Raw genomic sequence first — 21625 nt, forward strand, 5'->3', positions numbered from 1 at the left:
CCCTCCCAGGCGGGACCAGCACAGGCTCCGCTGGCCACAGGACGACCGCCAAGGTCATCAAGGCCAACAAGACAGCAAAGTCAGCAGGCTGCCTCCAATGCTGGTGACAGCAAGGCTGGGGGGGTGCGCACCAGGATGTAGCATTCGCAAATGCAAGTTAAAGGCACCATGAGCACAAGAGGTACAGTTCACGGGTGAATTTCTGTTCGTTTATGTTTGCTTTATAATGTCTGCTGGTGTGGACATCAACACCGGGAATAGTAATGTCATTATACATTCAATGTGACAATAACATTAAATTTGCTTTGGTTCTGACTGCCTGAGTATGCTTCACCTTTTATCTTTCTGGCGCAGGGTACACCAGTATGTAATGCTGGACGTGAGTGACTTGATACTTTATTGCACAGGCTTTGAGTGGACTTTGGGTTCAAACGAAAGGGTCATTTCAGACATCCGGGATGGAGGCGGCAGCCCTGGCGGGAGGTGGAAGCAGATCTGTGGTAGCCTAGTTGAAGGGAGCATTGGATCAAGGCGTCCCTGCCTCCCTAGAGGTTACTGAGGTCTGCCTCTACGCCCTCAATGTTCTCCTCATGGTGCTCCTTTTTAGATTCACGACCGGATTCACCATCTGTAGCCTGTGCAACTGCATCAAGATCCCTTTCCTCCAATGCGTCCCCCCTTGTCAGTGCCAGATTGTGGAAAGCGTAGCATGCAACCACGATCAGTGACACCCGCTCTGGGGGGTATAGTAGTGCTCCTCCTGAACGGTCCAGGCATTGGAAGCACATCTTGAGAAGACCTATGGTCTTCTTTACCACCGCCATTGTGGAGGCATGGCTCCTACTGTAACATTGCTCTGCCTCTGTTCTTGGATGGCGAAGAGGAGTCATGAGCTACCTTTTCAAGGGATAGCCTTTGCCGCCCAGAAGCCATCTATCCAGTCAGGCTGGAGCACTGAAGAGCCTCGGCACCTGGGAGTGTCTCAGGATATAAGTGTCATGCGTACTTGCAGAATCTGCACCCTGTGGTCACACACTATCTGCACGTTCACTTTCTGTCGACGAAGGCACATGGCTGACCCGCCGGGCACCTTGATGGCCACGTGTGCAGTCGATTGCACCATGGACACGGGGAACCCAGCAACCGCTGCAAAGCCTCTGGCTCGCTCAGCCTGGCTGGCCTCGTCTGTACGGTAAAGAATAATTGTCAGTGCCCGTTTGAACAAAGCATCTGTCCCCAGCCTGAACGCAACTGTGGACAACTGAATGGGAGACTCCACACAGATTCCCCACTGACCCCTGGAAAGAGCCGGATGCATAGATTTTGAGGGTCACTGTCACCTTCAGAGCCACTGCCATGGTGATCTCAGGCCCAATCATCTGGCAAATGGAGGTCATTGTCTCCCTTGAAAGGTGGAGCCTCCTTCAGCGTTGCACCTCAAGACATATTGAGGTAGCTGCATCACTGCCTGTAAACCCTGGCAGCAAGATAGTGACATCTTCTGCAGCCCCTTCCCCCTTGGATTTCCTGCTGGTGCTACGCCTCTCTTCCCACAGGTCTCTCCCCTGGAAGCTGCACTGGGACACCTGGCCTGCTCTCCCTTCTGCCCCTCTTTTCCTCCTCAGAGGAGGTGCCTCCAATGGAGACCACGATCCCCATTACCAAGGTAAAGGAAGGCTGCTTTATACCTGGAAGGGTCCTCGCAGTCTGAATCCTCCAGGGGCCTTGGAGACACCAAGGAGACCTGAAATGAACCAGAACAAAAAATGATGGAAAAACTCAGCAGGTCTGACAGCATCTGTGGAGAGAAAGACAGAGTTAACATTTCGAGCCCATGTGGCTCTTCAGAGCTCAGATGCTGTCAGACCTGTTGAGTTTTTCTCAGCACTTTTTGTTTTTGTTTCAGTTTACCAGCATCTGCAGTATTTTGCCTTTACCTGAAATGAAGCCTAGAAATACTAAGAATGAAGCTGCCATATATCAATAAGTTACCAGGAGCAAACTATCTACCAAGCACCTCACTACTCACACTGGCAATGCTGCTGACTCTTTTTATCCTGCCAGTGGATGAGATTTTTGAAATTGTTGGCTGCCACCTGTCTGCTTTACCTGTGCGACGAGTGCGAAATTGCACGGTCAACAAAAATCAACATCAGTTGACTCTGTAAGGGCTGAAAGTGGCCTCTTTATTAATGGCGGGTGCAGCTCCGGCACTCGCGAGCACCTGCAGACTGAGATATTGTGCGAGTGCGCGGTGACAGCGGGACGCTCGCCCAATGTCATCGTGCGCTTTCTTATGCTTGAGCGTGTTGGGCGCGTGCCCACATGCTGAGCGAAAAATTCTGCCCGTGGAGTCAAAAACGGCGGTGGAGTTTGAATCTACAGGCTCCTAACAATGAAATGAACACACTACCAACTGAGCCAAGCTGAAACCGATTTGGAGTTTGATAATTTTAGAAAACAGTTCTTATTTATCCCCGGTGAGGAAGAACCTGCCAGAATTTGATGAAGGGCTTAACACGGGTTAAACATCATAACCTCTCTGCAAATACCGACTTAATGGCTGCATGTCTCCAACATTTTCTGTTTTTAGCTAAAGAATTTTTTAGGCTCTCTCCCTTTCTCACCAGTAACCTGATAAGGGAAGGATATTTCAAAGGATGCAGTACAAGCTCTCCTGACCAGGAAAGTCACCGGCTCTATTTTTGGCCTGCAATAAACAAGCTGCCTTCAGCCATTCAACCAGCTGGGGTTGGGCAGGTGGGGTGGTGGGGTGGGGAGGGAGGAGGGGGATGGTTGGGGGGAATGCAGGGTGGGGAACAATAGTTTGTGAGTATCCGCTGGTTAGTGAGGGGGGCGGGGTAAGAGAATTCAGTTCATTCGCTGTCCAGCAAATCCTGCTGATCTCACAAGGAGCTGAATGGCCTCCTACTGTTCCTACATCAGTCACAGCACCATCAGGCTGGATTGTAACACCCTCTACTCCCCATCAGGCTGTCCACATCACTTTGTGACTGAAAGCCAGAGGAGTGTCAGTACCTGTGGAACAGTATGGACAAACTCCACCATGCCCCTCAGTACTCCCCCTCATCAGAAACACACCAACTGCCCGTTGAGGCTGGGGAATATTGTCCACTTCAATGTGATTCTCTGCCCACTCACTCTGCAACTGTTACCCTTAGGGATTAAAAGTCTCCTGCTGCCTCCCACATGTCATGTTTAGATTCACATCCCTCCGGAATTGAACACTTTGCTGTTGGGAACAATTTGCCAATTCCCTTCACAAATCTCAGAAGCTTCACCAAGGTCATCACAAAATTTCTCTCTCCATTACGACAAGCCAAATGTCATTTCCCCTTATGCCTACAAATGAATTTACCTCAAAGCTGAATCCAAGGTCTGTCAAAGCTCACTTTGCAGTGGTTATTGGGGGTGTGCGTGGGTTGGTGGGTGTGTGTGTGTGTCTAATACATCTGTACACAGACAGAGGCTAGATCAGAGAAGGGGAAAAGAAAACAACCTTAGTCCGACTCCTGGGACCATCCGACATGTGGGTAATCCAGCATGGTGAACTTGAAGCCGTTCTCGTTTTATGTACGCTGGGTCTAAAATCAGTTCTGATGTACACTGTCAACATCACTTGGCATGTTGTCTGAGGCCGATGATCTCTCCTCTTTTGTGTGAGTCACTGAAAATAATGGAGCAAACACCAGTGAGAGATGTTAGAGGACAAGTATGGTCACAAAAAGTATGATAGGACACACAGAATTATGAACGTTAATAACGGCTGAGGGTAAGAGGGTACAGTGGACGCAACAAATGGTGATACAAGGCATCAGTAAATGGTGATGGAGGATGCGGTAATAAATGGTGATACAGTACATGATAATAACCAGCGAGAGGGGGTTGGGGCGACAACAAATGGTGAGAAGATGTGGTAACAAATGGAAATACAGGACACGGTAGCAACCAGCGATGGGTGGCCGTGATAACAAATGGTAGTAACCAGTAACAGAGGGCACATGCAAAAGCATGTGCGCGGCAACCAATGGCGACAGAGGACATGATGGTGACCAGTGACAGAGTGCGGCAATAACTGGTGACAATGAACTTTTATTTCTACGTAATAGTGTCTCTGCTATCTCTTCCCTAACTTCTTTTGATACAAATGGACTCAATTCATCCGGACCAGGAGTTTTGTCCTCCGCAAGTCTGATTAGTTTATTAATTATCCCCCTCCTTTCTATCTTAAATGTCTGTATCTTATTCAACCTTTTCTAACGTCATTGTCAACCATGACTAGCTTTCCTGGTAAATACCAAGGCAAAGGGATTTTTTAATATTCCTATCATTTGGCTATATCATTAGCCGTGAGACCACAGAATGTATCATTTAGAGACCCTGTCCCGATCCTGAATATCATTGCATTACTGGCGTGTCTGCAGAATACTGTCACTTTTTACATTCCTTTAAAATTTAATTTTGTTGTGCCTTTGGAATATAATGGCTCCTAACTGCTTTTGTCAGCCTCTCCTTTATCATCCATATACTGAGAGTGACATTTTTAATTTGAATTTTGCCAATATATCTGCCCAGCAAGATATTTAATGATTGGTTAGTTTGTTCTTTTTTAGGCTGAATGTCTCTCTCTTGGAGACTATTGATCACTGTTTTAAATATATCCGGTGCCTTATGTCAATGCTTTGCCAGCCTCGTTTCCCCAAATTCCATTCTCATCTCCTTAATTATAACTTCTTTCCAATCTATTACTTTGATGTCTGTGTCCTCTAACAGCTTTTATTGGTCTGTGCCCTCTACCATCTTTTATTACTGCCTGTGCCTTCTACCACCTTTCATTGTCTGTGCCCTCTATCACCTTTTATTATGTGTGCCCTCGACCGCCATTTATTACTGCCTGTGCCCTCTATCATCTTTTATTACTGTCTCTGCCCTCTAACAGCTTTTAATACTGTCTGTACCCTCTGCCACCTTTCATTACTGTCTGTGCCCTGTAACACCTTATATTACTGGGTGTGCTCTCTACCACCTTATATTACTGGGTGTGCCCTCTACCACCTTATATGGCGGCCAGTGCCTTCTAACATCTTCTATTATTGTCTGTGCCCTCTACCACCTTTTATTACCGCCTGTGCCCTCCACCACCTTTTGTCACTATCTGTGCCCTCAAACACCTTTTATTACTGTCTGTGCCCTCTACCACCTTTCATTACTGTCTGTGCACTCTACCTTTTATTACTGTCTGTGCCCTCCAACAGCTTTTATTACTGTCTATACCCTCTAACAGCTTTTCTTATTAGTCTGTGCCCTCCAACAGCTTTTACTACTGTTTGTGCCTTCTAACACCTTTATTACAGTCTGTGCCCTCTAACAGCTTTTATTACTGTTTGTGTCCTCTAACATGTTTTATTACTGCCTGTGCCCTCTATCATGTTTTATTACTGTCTGTGCCCTCCAACACTTTTTATTACTGTCCGTGCCCTCTAACACCTTTATTACTGTGCCCTCCAACAGCTTTTACTACTGTTTGTGCCTTCTAACACCTTTATTACAGTCTGTGCCCTCTAACAGCTTTTATTACTGTTTGTGTCCTCTAACATGTTTTATTACTGCCTGTGCCCTCTATCATGTTTTATTACTGTCTGTGCCCTCCAACACTTTTATTACTGTCCGTGCCCTCTAACATCTCTCATTACCGTGTGTCCTCCAACAGTTTTTATTAATGTCTGTGCCTTCTAACACCTTTATTACAGTCTGTGCCCTCTAACAGCTTTTACTACTATCTGTGCCCTCTAACACCTTTTACTACTGTCTGTGCCCTCTAGCACCTTTTATTAATGTCTGTGCCCTCTAACAGGTTTTATTGCTGTCTGTGCCCTGTAACAAGTTTTATTACTGTCTATGCCCTCTTACTGCTTTTATTAGGGTCTCTGCCCTCTAACACCTCTTATAACTGTCTGTGTCCTCCAACAGCTTTCATTACTGCCTGCACCCTCTAATGCCTTTTATTACTGTCCATGCCCTCTAACACCTTTTATTACTGTTTGTGTGCTTTCGCACCTTTTATAACTGTCTGTGCCCTCTAACAGCTTTTATTGCTGCCTGTGCCCTGTTACAGCTTTTATTACGGTCTCTGCCCTCTACCACCTTTTATTACTGTCTGTGCCCTCTAACATGTTTTATTACTCCCTGTGCTCTCTAAGAGCTTTTATTACTGTCTGTGCCCTCTACCACCTCTTATTACTGTCTGTGCCCTGTAACACCTTTTATGACTGTCTGTGCCCTATGACAGCTTTTATTACTGTTTGTGCCCTCGAATGCCTTTTATTACTATCTGTGCCCTGAACACCTCTGAACACTGTGTCCTCTAACAGCTTTTATTATTGCCTGTGTCATCCAACAGCTTTTATTACTGTTTGTGCTCTCTACCACCTTTTATTACTGTCCATGCCCTCTAACACCTCTTATTACCGTCTATGTCCTCTGACAGCTTTTATTATTGTCTGTGTGCTCTAACACCTGTTTTTAATGTCAGTGTCCTCCAACAGCTTTTATTACTAACTGTGCCCTCTAACAGGTTTTATTATTGTCTGTGCCCTGTAACATGTTTTATTACTGTCTGTGCCCTGTTATCTCTATTATTGCTGTCTGTGCCCTCTAACACATTTTATTGCTGCCTGTGCCCTCTTACAGCTTTTATTAGGGTCTCTGCCCTCTTAACACCTCTGATACACCTGGCACCACAAGCAGCCTATCTGTACAGGAGGGGAGGAAGAGAGGAAGAGCAATAGTAATAGGGGATTCTATAGTCAGGGGAACAGATAGGCACTATTGTGGCCGTCAACGTGACTCCAGGATGGTGTGTTGCCTCCTTGATGGGAGGGTCTGGGATGTCACTGAACGGCTGCAGGGCATCCTGATGGGGGAGGGCGATAAGGCAAAGGTCATGGTACACGTTGGTAGCAATGACATAGGTAGAAAGAGGGATGAGGTCTTGCATCAAGAATTCAGGGAGTTAAGCAGTAGACTAAAAAGCAAGACCTCTTGGGTTGTAATCTCTGGATTACTCCCTGAGCCACGTGCTAGCGAGCTCAGAAATAGGAGAATAGCGCAGATGAATACGTGGCTTAAGAGTTGGTGCCAGAGGGAGGGTTTTAGATTCCTGGATCACTGGGGCAGTTTCTGGGAAAGGTGGGACCTGTACAAGCGGGACAGTCTACATCTGAGCCAGAGCGGGACTAACATCCTTGCGGGTGGGTTTGCTAGTGCTGTTGGGAGGAGTTTAAACTAATTCGGCAGGGGGAGGGGACACAGAATGTTAGCAGAATAGGGACACATCGTAATACAGTAAAACAATCAAGTCAGAGGGAGTACAGCTGCATTAAGTTTCAAGGGAGTAAGGCAAGGCTGGATGGCCTCTACTTTAATGCCAAAAGTATTACAGGTAAAATGGATGAGTTAAGGATGAGGATTGACACGTGGAATTGTGATATAGTAGCCATCACTGAGACATGGTTGAGGGAGCAGCAGGATTGGCAGCTTAACATTCCGGGATATAGAATCTTCAGGCGAGACAGGGGAGGGGGTAAAAGAGGAGGAGGCATTGCATTATTAGTTAAGGAGTCAGTTACTGCAGTAAGGAGAGATGATATCTTGGAGGGGGCATCGAATGAAGCTTTGTGGGTAGAGCTTAGGAATAAAAAAGGGGCAGCCACATTGTTAGGTGTTTATTATAGACCCCCAGATAGTCAATGGGAAACTGAGGAGCAAATATGTGCACAATTTGCGGAGGCGTGCAAAAACAATAACAAGAACATTAATTGGGATAGACATAGTGTTAAGGGCTTGGATGGAATGGATTTCTTGAAATGTGTACAGGAGAACTTTTTAGGTCAATATGTAGAGAGTCCAACAAGGGACGGCGCAGTGCTGGACCTAATTCTGGGGAATGAAGCCGGACAGGTGGCTGAGGTGGTGGTGGGGGAGCATTTTAGTGATAGCGACCGCAACATGGCACAATTTTAGCTTATTGTGGACAAAGAAATAGACAAGTTGCAAAAAAATGTTTTGGATTGGGGGAGAGCGGATTTTAGTAAAATAAGGCAGGATCTGGCCAAGGTAGACTGGGAACAGCTACTTGTGGGGAAATCTACAGAGGAGCAGTGGGGGGCGTTCAAAAAGGAAACGGGGAGGGTACAGGCTCAACATGTGCCCTCTCGGGTGATAGGAAGGAGCAACAAGCCCAGAGAACCATGGATGACCAGAGATCTTCAGGATACGATGAGAAGGAAAAGAGAGGTTTTTAGCAGGTACAAGGGAAGCAAATCAGCGGAGGCATTAGTGGAGTACAGAAAGTGCAGGATGGAGCTTAAGAAATCAATTAGGAGAGCAAAGAGGGGATATGAGAACGATCTGGCTGGTAAAAGTAGGGAAAATCCCAAGATATTCCATAAGTATATCAATGGGAAGAGGATAACCAGGGAAAGAGTAGGGCCCATTCGGGACCAAGGGGGCAATCTATGGGTGGAGCCAGAGGATATCGGTAGTGTTGAATGAATACTTCACATCCGTCTTCATCCAAGAGAATGAGGATGAAGGTATTGAGAGACTGCGAGGTTCTTAAGCAAATTGATATAGGAGTGACAAGGTATTGGAGGTGTTGGCAGGCTTAAAAGTGGACAAATCTCCAGGTCCGGATGATCTGCGTCCCAGGCTGCTGAGGGAGACAAGGGAGGAGTTCGCAGGAGCTCTGACCCAAATTTTTAATTCCTCTCTGGCCACGTGGGAGATGCCAGAGGACTGGAGAACAGCTAATGTGGCTCCGCTATTTAAGAAGGGTTTTAGAGATAAGCCAGGGAACTACAGGCCAGTGAGTCGCACGTCAGTGGTAGGGAAAGTATTGGAGAAAATTCTGAAGGAGAGAATCTATCTCCACTTGGAGAGGCAAGGTTTGATCAGGGATAGTCAGCATGGCTTTGTCAGAGGGAGGTCATGTCTAACAAATTTGATTGAATTATTTGAGGAGGTGACCAGATGTGTAGATGAGGATAGTGCAGCTGATGTAGTTTATATGGATTTCAGCAAAGCCTTTGACAAGGTCCCACATGGGAGACTTATAAAGAAGGCAAATGCACATGGGATACAGGGTAATTTTATGAGGTGGATTCAAAATTGGCTTAGTTGTAGGAAACGGGTGATGACAGAAGGGTGCTTTAGTGACTGGAAGCCAGGGTCCAGTGGCGAAACACAGGGATCTGTGCTGGGTCCCCTATTATTCGTCATTTATATAAACAACATAGATGGCTATGTGGGGGATAAGATTAGTAAGTTTGCGGATGACACAAAGATTGGCCAGGTGGTTAACAGTGAGGTTGAGTGTCTTGGGCTACAGGAAAATATAGGCAGGATGGTCAAATGGGCAGATAAGTGGCAGATGGAATTTAACCCTGAAAAGTGTGAGGTGATACACTTTGGAAGGAATAATTTGACAAGGAAGTATTCGACGAACGGCACAACACTAGGGAGTTCTGAGGAACAAAGGGACCTTGGCGTGTGTCCATAGATCTCTCAAGGCGGAGGGGCATGTTGGGGAGGGGGGTTAAAAAAGCATATGGGACACTTGCCTTTATCAATCGAAACATAGATTACAAAAGTAGGGAGATCATGTTGGAGTTGAACCTTGGTGAGGCCACAGCTGGAGTACTGTGTGCAGTTCTGGTCGCCACATTACAGGAAGGATGTGACTGCACTGGAGGGGGTGCAGAGGAGATTCACCAGGATGTTGCCTGGGATGATACATTTAAGTTATGAAGAGAGGTTGGATAGACTTGGGTTGTTTTCGTTGGAGCAGAGAAGACTGAGGAGCGACCTGATCGAGGTGTACAAGATTATGAGGGACATGGACAGGGTGGATAGGGAGCAGCTGTTCCCCTTAGTTGAAGAGTCAGTCACAAGGGGACAGAAGTTCAGATGAGGGGGAGGAGGTTTAGAGGGGAGGTGAGGAAAAACTTTTTCGTCCAGAGGGTGGTGATGGTCTGGAATGTACTGCCTGGGAGGGTGGTGGAGGCAGGTTGCCTCACATCCTTTAAAAAGTACCTGGATGAGCCCTTGGCTCGTCATAATATTCAAAGCTATGGGCCAAGTGCTAGTAAATGGGATTAGGTAGGTAGGTCAGGTGTTTCTCACGTTTCGATGCAGACCCGATGGGCCGAAGGGCCTCTTCAGCACTGTGTGATTCTGTGATAACTGTCTGTGTCCTCCAACAGCTTTCATTACTGTCTGTGCCCTCAACCACCTTTTATTACTGTCTGTGTCCTCAAACAGCTTTTATTACTAAGTGTGTCCTCAAACAGCTTTTATTACTAAGTGCGCCCTCTAATAGGTTTTATTACTGTCTATGCCCTCTCACATGTTTTATTACTCCCTATGCCCTCTTACAACTTTTATTACTGTCTGTGCCCTCAAACAGCTTTTATTACTGTCTTGCCCTCTAACACGTTTTATCACTATCTGTGCCCTCAAACACCTTTTATTACTGTCTGTGCCCTCTACGACCTTTTATTACTGCCTGTGCCCTTTAATGCCTTTTATTACTGTCTTTGCCCTCTAACAGCTCTTATTACTGCCTGGTCCTCGAACAGCTTTTATTACTAAGTGTGCCCTCAACCGCCTTTTATCACTGTCTGTGCCCTCGAACACGTTTTATCACTGTCTGTGCCCTCGAACACGTTTTATCACTGTCTGTGCCCTCTACCTCCTTGTATTACTAAGTGTGCCCTCTACCACCTTTTATTACTGTCTGTGCCCTCGAACAGCTTTTATTAGTGTGTCCTCCAACAACTTTTATTATTTATTGTGCCCTCTAACAGCTTTTATTATTCTGTACCCCCTAACAAGTTTTATTACTCAGTGTGCCCTCTAATATGTTTTGTTACTGTCTGTGCCCTCAAACACGTTTTATCACTGTCTGCGCCCTCAAACACATTTTATCACTGTCCATGCCCTCAAACATGTTATATTACTGTCTGTGCCCTCGAACACCTTTTATAACTGTGTTCTCCAACAGTTTTCATTGCTGCCTGTACCCTCTAATGCCTTTTATTACTGTCTATGCCCTCTAATGCCTTATATTACTGACTACCTACTCTAACAGCTTTTACTACTGTCTGTGCCTGCTTATAGCTTTGATTACTGTCTATGCCCTCTAACATCATTTATTACTGCGTCCTCTAACACCTTTTATTACTGTCTGTGCCCTCTAAAGCCTTTTTTACTGTCCATGCCCTCTAACGTTTTATTACTGTCTGTGCCCTCCACCACCTTTTATTACTACCTGTGCCCATTACCACTATTTATTACTGTCTGTGCCCTCCACGACCTATTATTACTGTCTGTGCCCTCTAACGCCTATTACGGTCTGTGCCCTCTAACACCTCTTATTAATGCCTGAGCCCTCTAACATCTTTTATTAAAGTCTGTGCTCTCGAACACCTCTTATTACTATCAGTGCCTTCTAACAGCTTTTATTGCTGTCTGTGCCTTCTAACACCGCTTATTACTGTCTGTGCCCTGTAACACCTATTATTGCTGTCTGTGCCCTCTAACAACTTTTATTGCTGTCCATGACCTCTAACGCCTTTAATTACTGTCTGTGTACTCGAACAGCTTTTATTTGTCTGTGCCCTCTAACACCTTTTATTACTGACTGTCCCCCTAACATGTTTTATTACTGTCTGTGCCCTTGAACAGCTTTATTTCTGTCTGTGCCCTCTAACAGCTTTTATTACTGTCTGTGCTCTCTAACACCTTTTATTATTGTCTGTGCTCTCTAACACCTTTTATTATTGTCTGTGTTCTCTAACACCTTTTATTACTGTATGTGCCCTCTACCACCATATATTAGTTTGTGCCCACTAAAAGCTTTTATTGCTGTCTGTGCCCTCCATCACCATTTATTACTGTCTGTACCTCTACCACCTTTTATAACTGCCTGTGCCCGCTAACAGCTCTTATGACTGCCTGTGTCCTCTAACATGTTTTATTACTGTCTGTGCCCTCTACAACCTTTTATTACTGTGACCTTTAATACCTCTTATTGCTGCCTGTGCCCTCCAACAGCTTTTATTACTAAGTGTGCCCTCTAACCTGTTTCATTATTGTCTGTGCCCTCTAACAACATTTATTACTGTCTGTGCCTGCTAACAGCTTATGACTGTCTGTGCCCTCTAACACTTGTTTTTACTGTCTGTGCCCTTTACCACCTTTTATTACTAAGCATGCCCTTTAACATGTTTTATTACTGTCTGTGCCCTCCAGCACCTTTTATTACATTGCCCTCTAACAGCTTTTATTACTGTCTGTGCCCTCTAACATTTATTACTCTGTGCCCCCTACCACCTTTTATTACAAAGTGTGCCCTAGCATGTTTTATTACTGTCTGTGCCCTCTACAACCTTTCATTACTGTCTGTGTACTCTACCAGCCTTAATTGCTAAGTATGCCCTCTTACAGCTTTTATTACTGACTGTGCCCTCTACCACCTTTCATTACTGTCTGTGCCCTCTAACAGCTTTTATTACTGCCTGTGCCCTCTGCCACCTTTTTTTATTGTCTATGCCCTCTCACAGCTTTTATGACTGTCTGTGCCCTGGACCACCTTTTATTACTGCCTGTGCCCTCTAACAGCTTGTATTACTGTCTGTGCCCTCCAGCACCTTTTATTACTAAGTGTGCCCTCTAATATGTATCATTACTGTCTGTGCCCTCTAACAGCTTTTATTACTGTCTGTGCCCTGTGACACCTATTATTGCTGTCTCTGCCCTCTAACAACTTTTCTTGCTGTCCATGACCTCTAACGTCTTTAATTACTGTCTGTGCCCTCTAACAGTTATTATTACTGTCTGTGCTCTCTAACACCATTTATTAGTCTGTGCCTACTAACAGCTTTTATTGCTGCCTGTGCCCTCCACCACCATTTATTACTGTCTGTGCCCTGGACCACCTTTCATTACCATCTGTGCCCTCTAACACCATTTATTACTGTCTGTGCCCTCTACCGCCTTTTATTACTGTCTGTGACCTGTAACACCTCTTATTACTGTCTGTACCCTCTTACAGCCTTAATTACTGTCCGTGCCCTCTACCACCTTTTATTGCTGTCTGTGACCTCTAACAGCTTTTATTACTGACTTTGCCCTCTAACAGCTTTTATTACTGTGTCTTCTAACACCATTTATTACTGTCTGTACCCTCTACCACCTTTTATTACTAAGTGTGCCCTCTAACATGTTTTATTACTGTCTGTGCCCTCAAACTGCTTTATTACTGTCTGTGCCCTCGAACAGCTTTATTAGTCGTGCACCTGAACAGCTTTTATTTGTCTGTGCCCTCTAACACTTTTTATTACTAAGTGTGCCTCCTAACAGTTTTATTACTGTCTGTGCCCTCTATCACCTTTTATTACTGTCTGTGCCCTCTAACAACTGTTATTGCTTTCTGTGCCCTCTAACGCCTTTAATCACCGTCTGTGTACTCTAACAGCTTTTATTAGTCTGTGCCCTCTAACAGCTTTTATTACTGTCTATGCCCTCTAACAGCTTTTATTACTGTGTCTTCTAACACCATTTATTACTGTCTGTGCCCTCTACCACCTTTTATTACTAAGTGTGCCCTCTAACATTTATCATTACTGTCTATGCCCTCTTAACAGCTTTTATTGCTGTCTCTGCCCTCTAACAACTTCTATTGCTGTCCATGACCTCTAACAACTTTTATTGTTGTCTGTGCCCTCTAACAGCTTTTATTACTGTCTGTGCTCTCTACCACCATTTATTACTGTCTTTGCCCTCGGGCACCTTTTATTACTGTCTGTGCCCTCGGACACCCTTTAGTACTGCCTGTGCCCTCTAACACCTTTTATTTCTGTGTCCTCTAACACCATTTATTACTGTCTGTGCCCTCTACCGCCTTTTATTACCATCTGTGACTTTCAACACCTCTTATTACTGTCTGTACCCTCTTACGGCCTTAATTACTGTCAGTGCCCTTTACCACCTTTTATCACTGTCTCTGCCCTTTAACAGCTTTTATCACTGTGTCTTCTAACACCATTTATTACTGTCTGTGCCCTCTACCACCTTTTATTACTAAGTGTGCCCACAAACATGTTTTATTACTGTCTGTGCCCTCTACAGCCTTTTATTATTATGTGCCCTCGAACACCTTTTATTACTGTCTGTGCCCTCTACCACCTTTTATTACTGTCTGCACCCTCTACCACCTTTTATTACTGTCTGCACCCTCTACCACCCTTTAGTACTGTCTCTGCCCCCAACATCTCTTATTACTAAGTGTGCCTTCTAATATGTTTTGTTACTGTCTGTGCCCTCGAACATGTTTTATTACTGTCTGTGCTCTCTAACACCCTTTATTACTGTCTGTGCCCTCTCACAGCTTTTATTACTGTTTGGGTGCTATAACAGCTTTTATTACTGTATGTGCCTTCTACAACCTTTTATTACTGTCTGTGCCCTTTAACAGCTTGTATTACTGGCTTTGCCTGTAACAGATTTTATTACTAAGGGCAGGATTTTACGCGTCGGCGAGTGGGGTCGGGCGGAATTCCCAATGTCACCGCACCCCATTTAAATTATCAGCGAAATCAGCTGTGCGCCCGCTGACTTGTCAATGGCCTGAATTGGCACAGACAGGGTCAATTAAGTAATTAAAGGGCCTGCCCGTCCAACCTTAAGGTTGGCGGGCAGGCTAGGAGCCCTGGCGCGAATTAGAAAAAGCATGAAACCTCATCCATGGGCGGGATGAGGTTTCATGTTGGTCTTAAAAAGTTTTTGTCAAAATTATGGGCATGTCCCAACTCATGTGACATTGTCACATGAGGGGACATGTTAGGGAAATTTTATTTTTCTATTTTTAGGTTTTTAACATTTAGAGCTGATCTCCCTGAGGGTGTACTTAGCCTCAGGGAGATGAGCGCCCTCTTTCGTGCGCATGCGCAAGAGAGTGCACTCTCGAATTTGGGATTCCCCCCCACCCGCACAGAGAGGGCATAGCGCTCCTGTGCGGATGTCACGCTGGGCGGGCCTTAATTGGTCCACCCACGTAAAATGGCGCCGTGCCCCCCATTGGGGGTGCCAATCGGAGGTGTGCCTGTGCGCGCCCGCCTTTCAACTTCGCCCCCGATGGGGGAAAAGTTCAGCCCTAAGTGTGCCCTCTAACACCTGTTATTACTGTCTGTGCCATCTACCAACTTTTATTGTCTGTGCCCTCTAACATCTTTTATTACTGTCTCTGCCCTCTAACACGGTCTATCACTGTCTGTGCCCTCTAACATGTTTTATTACTGTCTGTACCCTCTAACAGCTTTTATTACTGTCGGTGCCCTCTAACACGTTGTTTCACTGTCTGTGCCCTCGAACACCTTTTATTACTAAGTGTGCCCCCCTAACATGTTTCATTAGTCTGTGCTCTCAAACAGCTTTTATTACTGTCTGTGCTCTCTAACACCTTTTATTATTGCCTGTGTCCTCTAACGCCTTTTATTACTGTCTGCGCCCTCTAATACCTTTTTATTACTGTCTGTGCCCTCTAATACCTTTTCATTACTGTCTGTGCCCTCTAACATGTTTTATCACTGTCTGTGCCCACAACTGAAAGTAGTTCTCAAGGCTGGATCTCACCAGAGAATGTAATTTCTATCCCTCCTGTAATAAAGGCCAACATTCCACTAACTCTCAGTTATTTTTTCGACCTGTCCTCTAGCTTTTAGTGATTTCTTTACTTGTAAAGTAAGCCATTCTGCTGCCCTGCCATTCCAGCTTCTGACGTTTTTCATAAATACCCTGATTTGGCTAAGATCCCAAGTGGATGACTGCATTCTTCCCCAGTTATCCATCTGCCACACTTTGCCATTGACATAATCTATCAATGGCCCTTTTGCAACTTTCTGCTTATATCCACACTACGTATGCCATCAAATGCAGTGTTGTCAGCAATCTTGGACCTGTGGCTCTCTATTCCTCCATCTAAGTCATTCATAGATACAACAAAATTCTGAGGCTGCAATAAAGATAGAAATACGACTTAGGAAGAGTAGGCCATTCAGCACTTTGAGCTTGCTCCTCCATTCAATGAGAACATGACTGATCTGGTTGGGGTCTCATCACTGCTGTCTGCCCCCCCGTAACCCTTGACTCCCTTGTCTATCAAAAAGCTGTCTAACTCTGCCCAGAATAAGTGTGACATTTCCTAATTTTTCAATTACTATATCACTCAGATCTTTCATTGAGGGACCCGCCTGATTCTGAGTCACCCTCTTTCTCTTAATATATTGGTGAAGTCCTTTTGTGTTGTCCTCGCAAGCTTTTTGTCCCTTATTCCCTTTTATCCAGCTTTAATTTCTGTGCACCCCTTTGCTGTTTTCTCCACCTCTCCCAGTCCGTCAAATCTCTACTGCTCTGCACATTTGTATAAACCCTCTTCTCTTTTAGTTTTATACTATCGTTCACTTCCCTCATTAACTGAGGTTGTTTAATTATACCAGAACTGTCCTTGCTCTTTATGCCTATGTACATGCCTCTATTCCACAAAATATTTTTGGAACGCTGTGCAGTGTTATGTTAACCACCCTGTCCAGTCTATTGTGGTCACTTCCTGCCTCACGCTACAAGGTCTGCCTTGCTTAAATTTAAAACCTTACTTCATGATTTACCCTTCTCCCTCTTGAATCTAATGTTGACTTTGATCCTATTATGGTCACATTGCTGACCGAGTCAGGCTCAGCAATCATCATTAAACGCAAGATGGCCTGCTCTTCTGTTGGTTTAAGAACATAATGCTCCAGAAAACTGTCCTGAATCCACTCAAGAAATTCAGTCTTTGGGACTTGAGCTGTTTTGCTTCTCTCGGTTTGTGAGAAAATAAGTCTCCCAATATAATTACGCATCCATGATCTCTGTGTTTATGTATCCCACAGCTTTATCACTGCTGTGTGGAGGTCTATAAGAAACTCCCAAATTCTTCCATTCTTTTCTATTCCTCAGTTTTATGTAATACAGTCCCTGATCAATATTACTTCTCCTTTACCCTTTCTGATTGCTCTGTCCTTTTTAAAGACTTGACATCAGGATATATTTATCTCCGAGTCCTGTCCAGCTTGTAACCTGGTCTCAGCAATGGCCACTATGTCATACCCATTTAGCTGAATTTACCTTAATTACACTTCTTGCATTAGTGTGTAAAACATCTAATTGGACAGGAGACCCTGTCCTTGCCTTTATGCCCTGATTTTGGTTTTAACACATTTGAGCCTTATCACACATCATGTATTATATCACTTCTGTGTTTTTTGATCAATTATATTGTGATTGATTTTTTATATTTGTTTCTGAACCCAAGGTACTTATGCCACTTATTGAGAAGCTGGGCTTTTCTCTCAACCTTTCTTTTCATCTTGAGGCTATTTTTATTTTCCTTCCTCCCACCACCCCCATTACAGTGGTTTAAAATATTTTCTACTGTTCGATTTATCCTTTCCTGTAGGACCCTGGACCCAGCTGGGTTCATCCGTGTTACAGCTCACTCCTTGTTACAGTACTGTTGTCATAGTGTCCTATGCAACCCTTCCTTCCCACACTATGCTTTTGCCTAAGTATTCACCTACCTGCCCCTTTGTTAATTAGCTGTGGCTCAGGTAATAATCCTGAGATATCACCTGAATGTCCTGTTTTGTAATTTAGCTCCTAGCTAGTGATACCCCCTCAGCAGAACTTCTCCTTTTCCCTTACTGTGTCACGGTTTCCGACATGCAACTGGATCTTTCCCCCCCCTTGTCAAATTACTTTCCCAGCTGCATTGAAATAACCTTCACCCTGGCAGCAGGCTGGCAGCACACCCTCTGGGTCGTGACAGCTATCTATCCGCCAATGACAGCCAGGTGTCTACTCTGCTCCTCTTTACATTGCCTCCAGCTGCACACTACCTTGGTCTCCGTCTCCTCACAGCTTAGCAAGTCCAGTGTTCCTGTTGGGGATAGGACAAGGGAGGTAACACAGCAGGGGCCTCAGCATCATGTGGGCAAAATGTGTGCAGATTAGGTGTCTAGTTGAAGCTGTTGGTGTTTCTATGTATTTGTGTGCGCGTCTGCATGTTCATGTGACACTGTGTCTGAGAGTCCGTGTTCATGTGAGTCTGAGTCTGTGAGTCTGTGCTCATGTGAGTCTGTGTCTGTGAGTCTGTGTTCATGTGAGTCTGTGCGTGCATCCGCTTTTGCATGTCGGTGTGTCCATGTTCACTTGCATATCCGCTCATGTCTGTGCACTTGTGTGCGCATCCGGTTGTTTGTCTATTTACTTGTATGTGTGTCCTCTCGCATGTGTGTGTGCGCGCAATCATGTGTATCCGCTCGTGCATGCATATCCGGTCGCGCGTGTATCCAGCCGTTGTGAGCGGGCATTTGCTCACGTGTGTGTGTCTGCTTGCGTGTGTATATCCACTTGCGAGTGTGCATCCGGTCGTTTGTCTATCTGCTTGTATGTGTACCTGTTCGCATGTGTCCACATGTGTGTGCATCCGCTAACATGTGCTTATCTGGTCGTTTGTCTATCTGCTCACAAGGGTGTGTCTGTTCATGTATGCATGTCTGCTTGTGTGCGTTTCTACTTGTGTGCGTTTGTCAGCTCACTAGTGTGTGTTCACGTATTTGTCTAGGCGCGTATATGTGGGGGAGGGGGCAATTCTCCCTTTTCTTCCCTTCCTGTTTTAGATTCCTACCATCCACAGCTACCCACCCGCCCCGCCCGACCCCGTTAATTTACGACTGAGTCTCTGAAGTTGCAGCTCTACCAACCATTAATCTCGGTGACTTGCACCTGGCCACCTCTGGCCCAGATGTTGGTGACAGCAGTCATGACCGCTAAGCAGCTGTCAAAATCCTCGGCGGGACACTCGGCAGCGAGCACGGAGAGTTTCTGAGCTACCTTGAAGGCCTGGCGATATCGCTCCTGCTGCACCGTCATCTGCTCCCTCGGCGACTCGGGCTGCTGAGGCGGGAGCGGTGCGCTGGCGGCTGGGGCTTCGGTGCTGGTGCGGAAGACCGGGTGGTTCCTCAAGTAGTGCTCGCGGGTCCAGCGGAGGGAGCAGAGCGCCGGCTCAAAGAGGTCAGCTCCCCGCAGCTGCCGGAAGGCCAGGATGTGGCGGCAGGGCAGCTTCATGGAGGTGTGGAAGGCGCACTGGCAGCTGCTCGGGCCCGTCACAATAGCCCGCCGGCGGGAGACAGGCTGTGCCTGCTCGCCCTCCACGCTGAGGAAGGTCACCCACTGGGCCTCCTCCAGCTCCCTCTGCACCCGCGAGAAGGCAAAGCCGGTGAGGAGGCTGAAATAAGCCGAGGCGGTTGAGCTGGCCTCCAGGGCCACAAGGGGCGGCTTCTGGAACATGCGCACGGCTCGGTAGTCGCACTCCGTCCGCAGCGAGTCAATGGCCTTCAGGAGGTCCTGCACAAAGGTGGCCGAGTCGGTGAACTTGCCCACCAGGGCCTGCAGCTTCTGGCTCAGCTGCTCCACTCGGTTGATGGTGCTGGTCAGGTAGGTCTCGCTCTCGTGCTTGAAGCCCTCCACCCACTGGCTGCGGCTCTCGTGCCAGTTCTTGTGGAAGTAGTCGATGGCACGCTGGGTGTTGGTGTCGAGGAGCTGGTGGTACAGGAGGTCGTATTCCTCAGCTGAGGCTGCATAGCACATGTTATGGAGGATCTCCAACAGCAGGTTTCTGAACGGCAGCAGGGAGAGGATGGGGGGCAAGAAGGAAACAAGGTTAGAAAACATTGCTGCACTTGCCCTTAGCACTGCCCCTTGCCTGCCATAAGGATCGGTGCCACCCAGGAGACAGTATTATCGTTCTGCTCAGCTGTTGCCCTGTGCCTCTCTTTCAGGACGCTTTATTAACAGATAGCAACTCACGCTGATACAGCGTCTCGAAAAGAGAAAAATACCCCAATGTGCTTCACAGCAAAGTAATCAGACATAAATTTGACACAGAGCCATGTAAAGTGGTTTCAGGACAGCTGACCAAATCATCTTAAATCTTAAAAGGAGAGAAGGGTAGGGAGGCGCAAAGAGGTTTAGAGAGAGAGAGAATTCCAGAGCTCAGGAGTGCAAGCTTAATTTGAGGTTCCCTATCTAGTTGGCACATTTACATGGTAATTATTTTCTGAACTATTGGCAGCTAGCTGCTTGCAAATAAATTCCCGAGTTCTTCCCCAGAAACTAGCAGCAAAGTACTGCCTTTCTCTTCCACACTCGCTCTCACTCCATCTCTCTATATCTATCTTAGGCACTTTGTTGCCTGAATTGAGATGTCCGAAAAGCAACAGAAGCCCGGGTGTAAACAGACAAAAAAAAAAGTGGACATAGAAATTACAGTGAAGGAAAACTAAAATACCAAGGAAGCTGGAAATTTGAAATAAACTAAGAAAATTCAGGAAAACACTTAATATACAGCATTCAATGCTCTTCTCTACGTTGGGGAGGGGTTGGGGGGGGCGGGAAGAAGGGGTGGGAGGAGGTCCTGGACAAAGTATGGACTGCAGTGGTTCAAGAAGACAGCTCACCACCACATTCTCAAGGGCAATTAGGGATCGGCGATAAATGCTGGCCTTGCCAGCAACGCCCACATCCCATGAATGAATATATAAAAAAAGAACTGGGGAAAGAGGACTGTGCATCTCACCGGCTGAGAAGGTGGAAGAAGGCTTCAAGGTGAAGCGGCAAGGTGGTCCCGGTCATCATGGTTCGACATGGCACCGAAACCTAATCACCAACCTGACAAGATGGTGTGGACGATGATGGTGCCCCAAAATGCCCATGTTAAAAAGGTTGCACGCAGGCTTTTCCCGGGGTCCATTTGCTACATCTTGTAACGATGGGGAATTGGTAACAGTGACAGATCTATGAATCTGGTTGTCTCTAGTCAAGAATCTGTACACAGGCGACAGATGCATGAGTGTTGCTCCTCTCATGATGTTCTCATGTTGTCTCTCGTTCTTGCTTTCAGGCAGCGCTGACCCTTATTCTGCTATTAACACCTATTCTGCACCAATGTTTTCTGTCATTAATACTATCATTACTACTCCCTTTTGCCCTGTGTTCCATGACATTTTTGTCATTTAACCTTTCCCATCCTCTAACCTACCCCTGACCTCTTTTTCTCCACCTACCCCTACCCCACTTTACCAGCAACATAAAACCCATCATATTCCTACCTCTCTTTAGTTCTGAAGAAGTCCCATTGGACTTGAAATGTTAACTTTGTTTCTCCCTCCACAGATGCTGCCGGAACTGCTGAGTTTTTCCCACACTTCCTGTTTTTAATCTCATATCCAAGGAGTTGAATTTTGCCATCCGGAATAGGGTCTTGGATACAGCGCCTGAACTCCCCAATTGCATACATGAAAGGCTCATGACACTTCACCTACAGCTCCGCAGCAACCAATATGCCAGCGTTGTCAGTGCTTATGTCCTGATCCTTGACTCCAATGATGTTAAGGAAAAGATCAATTCTGACTTTGATTAAATCTTTAGTGCTATCCCAATAGAAGAA

The 21625-nt window shown here is 45.9% G+C and overlaps 1 protein-coding gene across 2 annotated transcripts in view; it reads right to left on the reverse strand.

Moving 5' to 3' along the window:
• Nucleotides 1-2787: 2787 nt before the first annotated feature.
• LOC144675004 (zinc finger SWIM domain-containing protein 1-like) overlaps nucleotides 2788-21625 on the reverse strand; it is a 39774-nt gene continuing 20936 nt past the window's right edge. The window contains exons 6-7 of one of the 2 annotated variants that reach the window (XM_078536076.1): nucleotides 19012-19795; nucleotides 2788-3688 (exon numbers count right to left, since the gene is read on the reverse strand). In XM_078536076.1, the coding sequence (XP_078392202.1) occupies nucleotides 3686-3688; nucleotides 19012-19795 (787 nt within the window). In that variant the 3' untranslated portion in view covers nucleotides 2788-3685. Of the gene's footprint in view, nucleotides 3689-18881; nucleotides 19796-21625 lie in introns of both variants that reach the window. The other variant, XM_078536075.1, reaches the window with a different exon arrangement.

This window comes from Cetorhinus maximus, unplaced genomic scaffold (assembly GCF_964194155.1).
Source record: "Cetorhinus maximus unplaced genomic scaffold, sCetMax3.hap1.1 HAP1_SCAFFOLD_886, whole genome shotgun sequence".
NCBI classification, from domain to species: domain Eukaryota; kingdom Metazoa; phylum Chordata; class Chondrichthyes; order Lamniformes; family Cetorhinidae; genus Cetorhinus; species Cetorhinus maximus.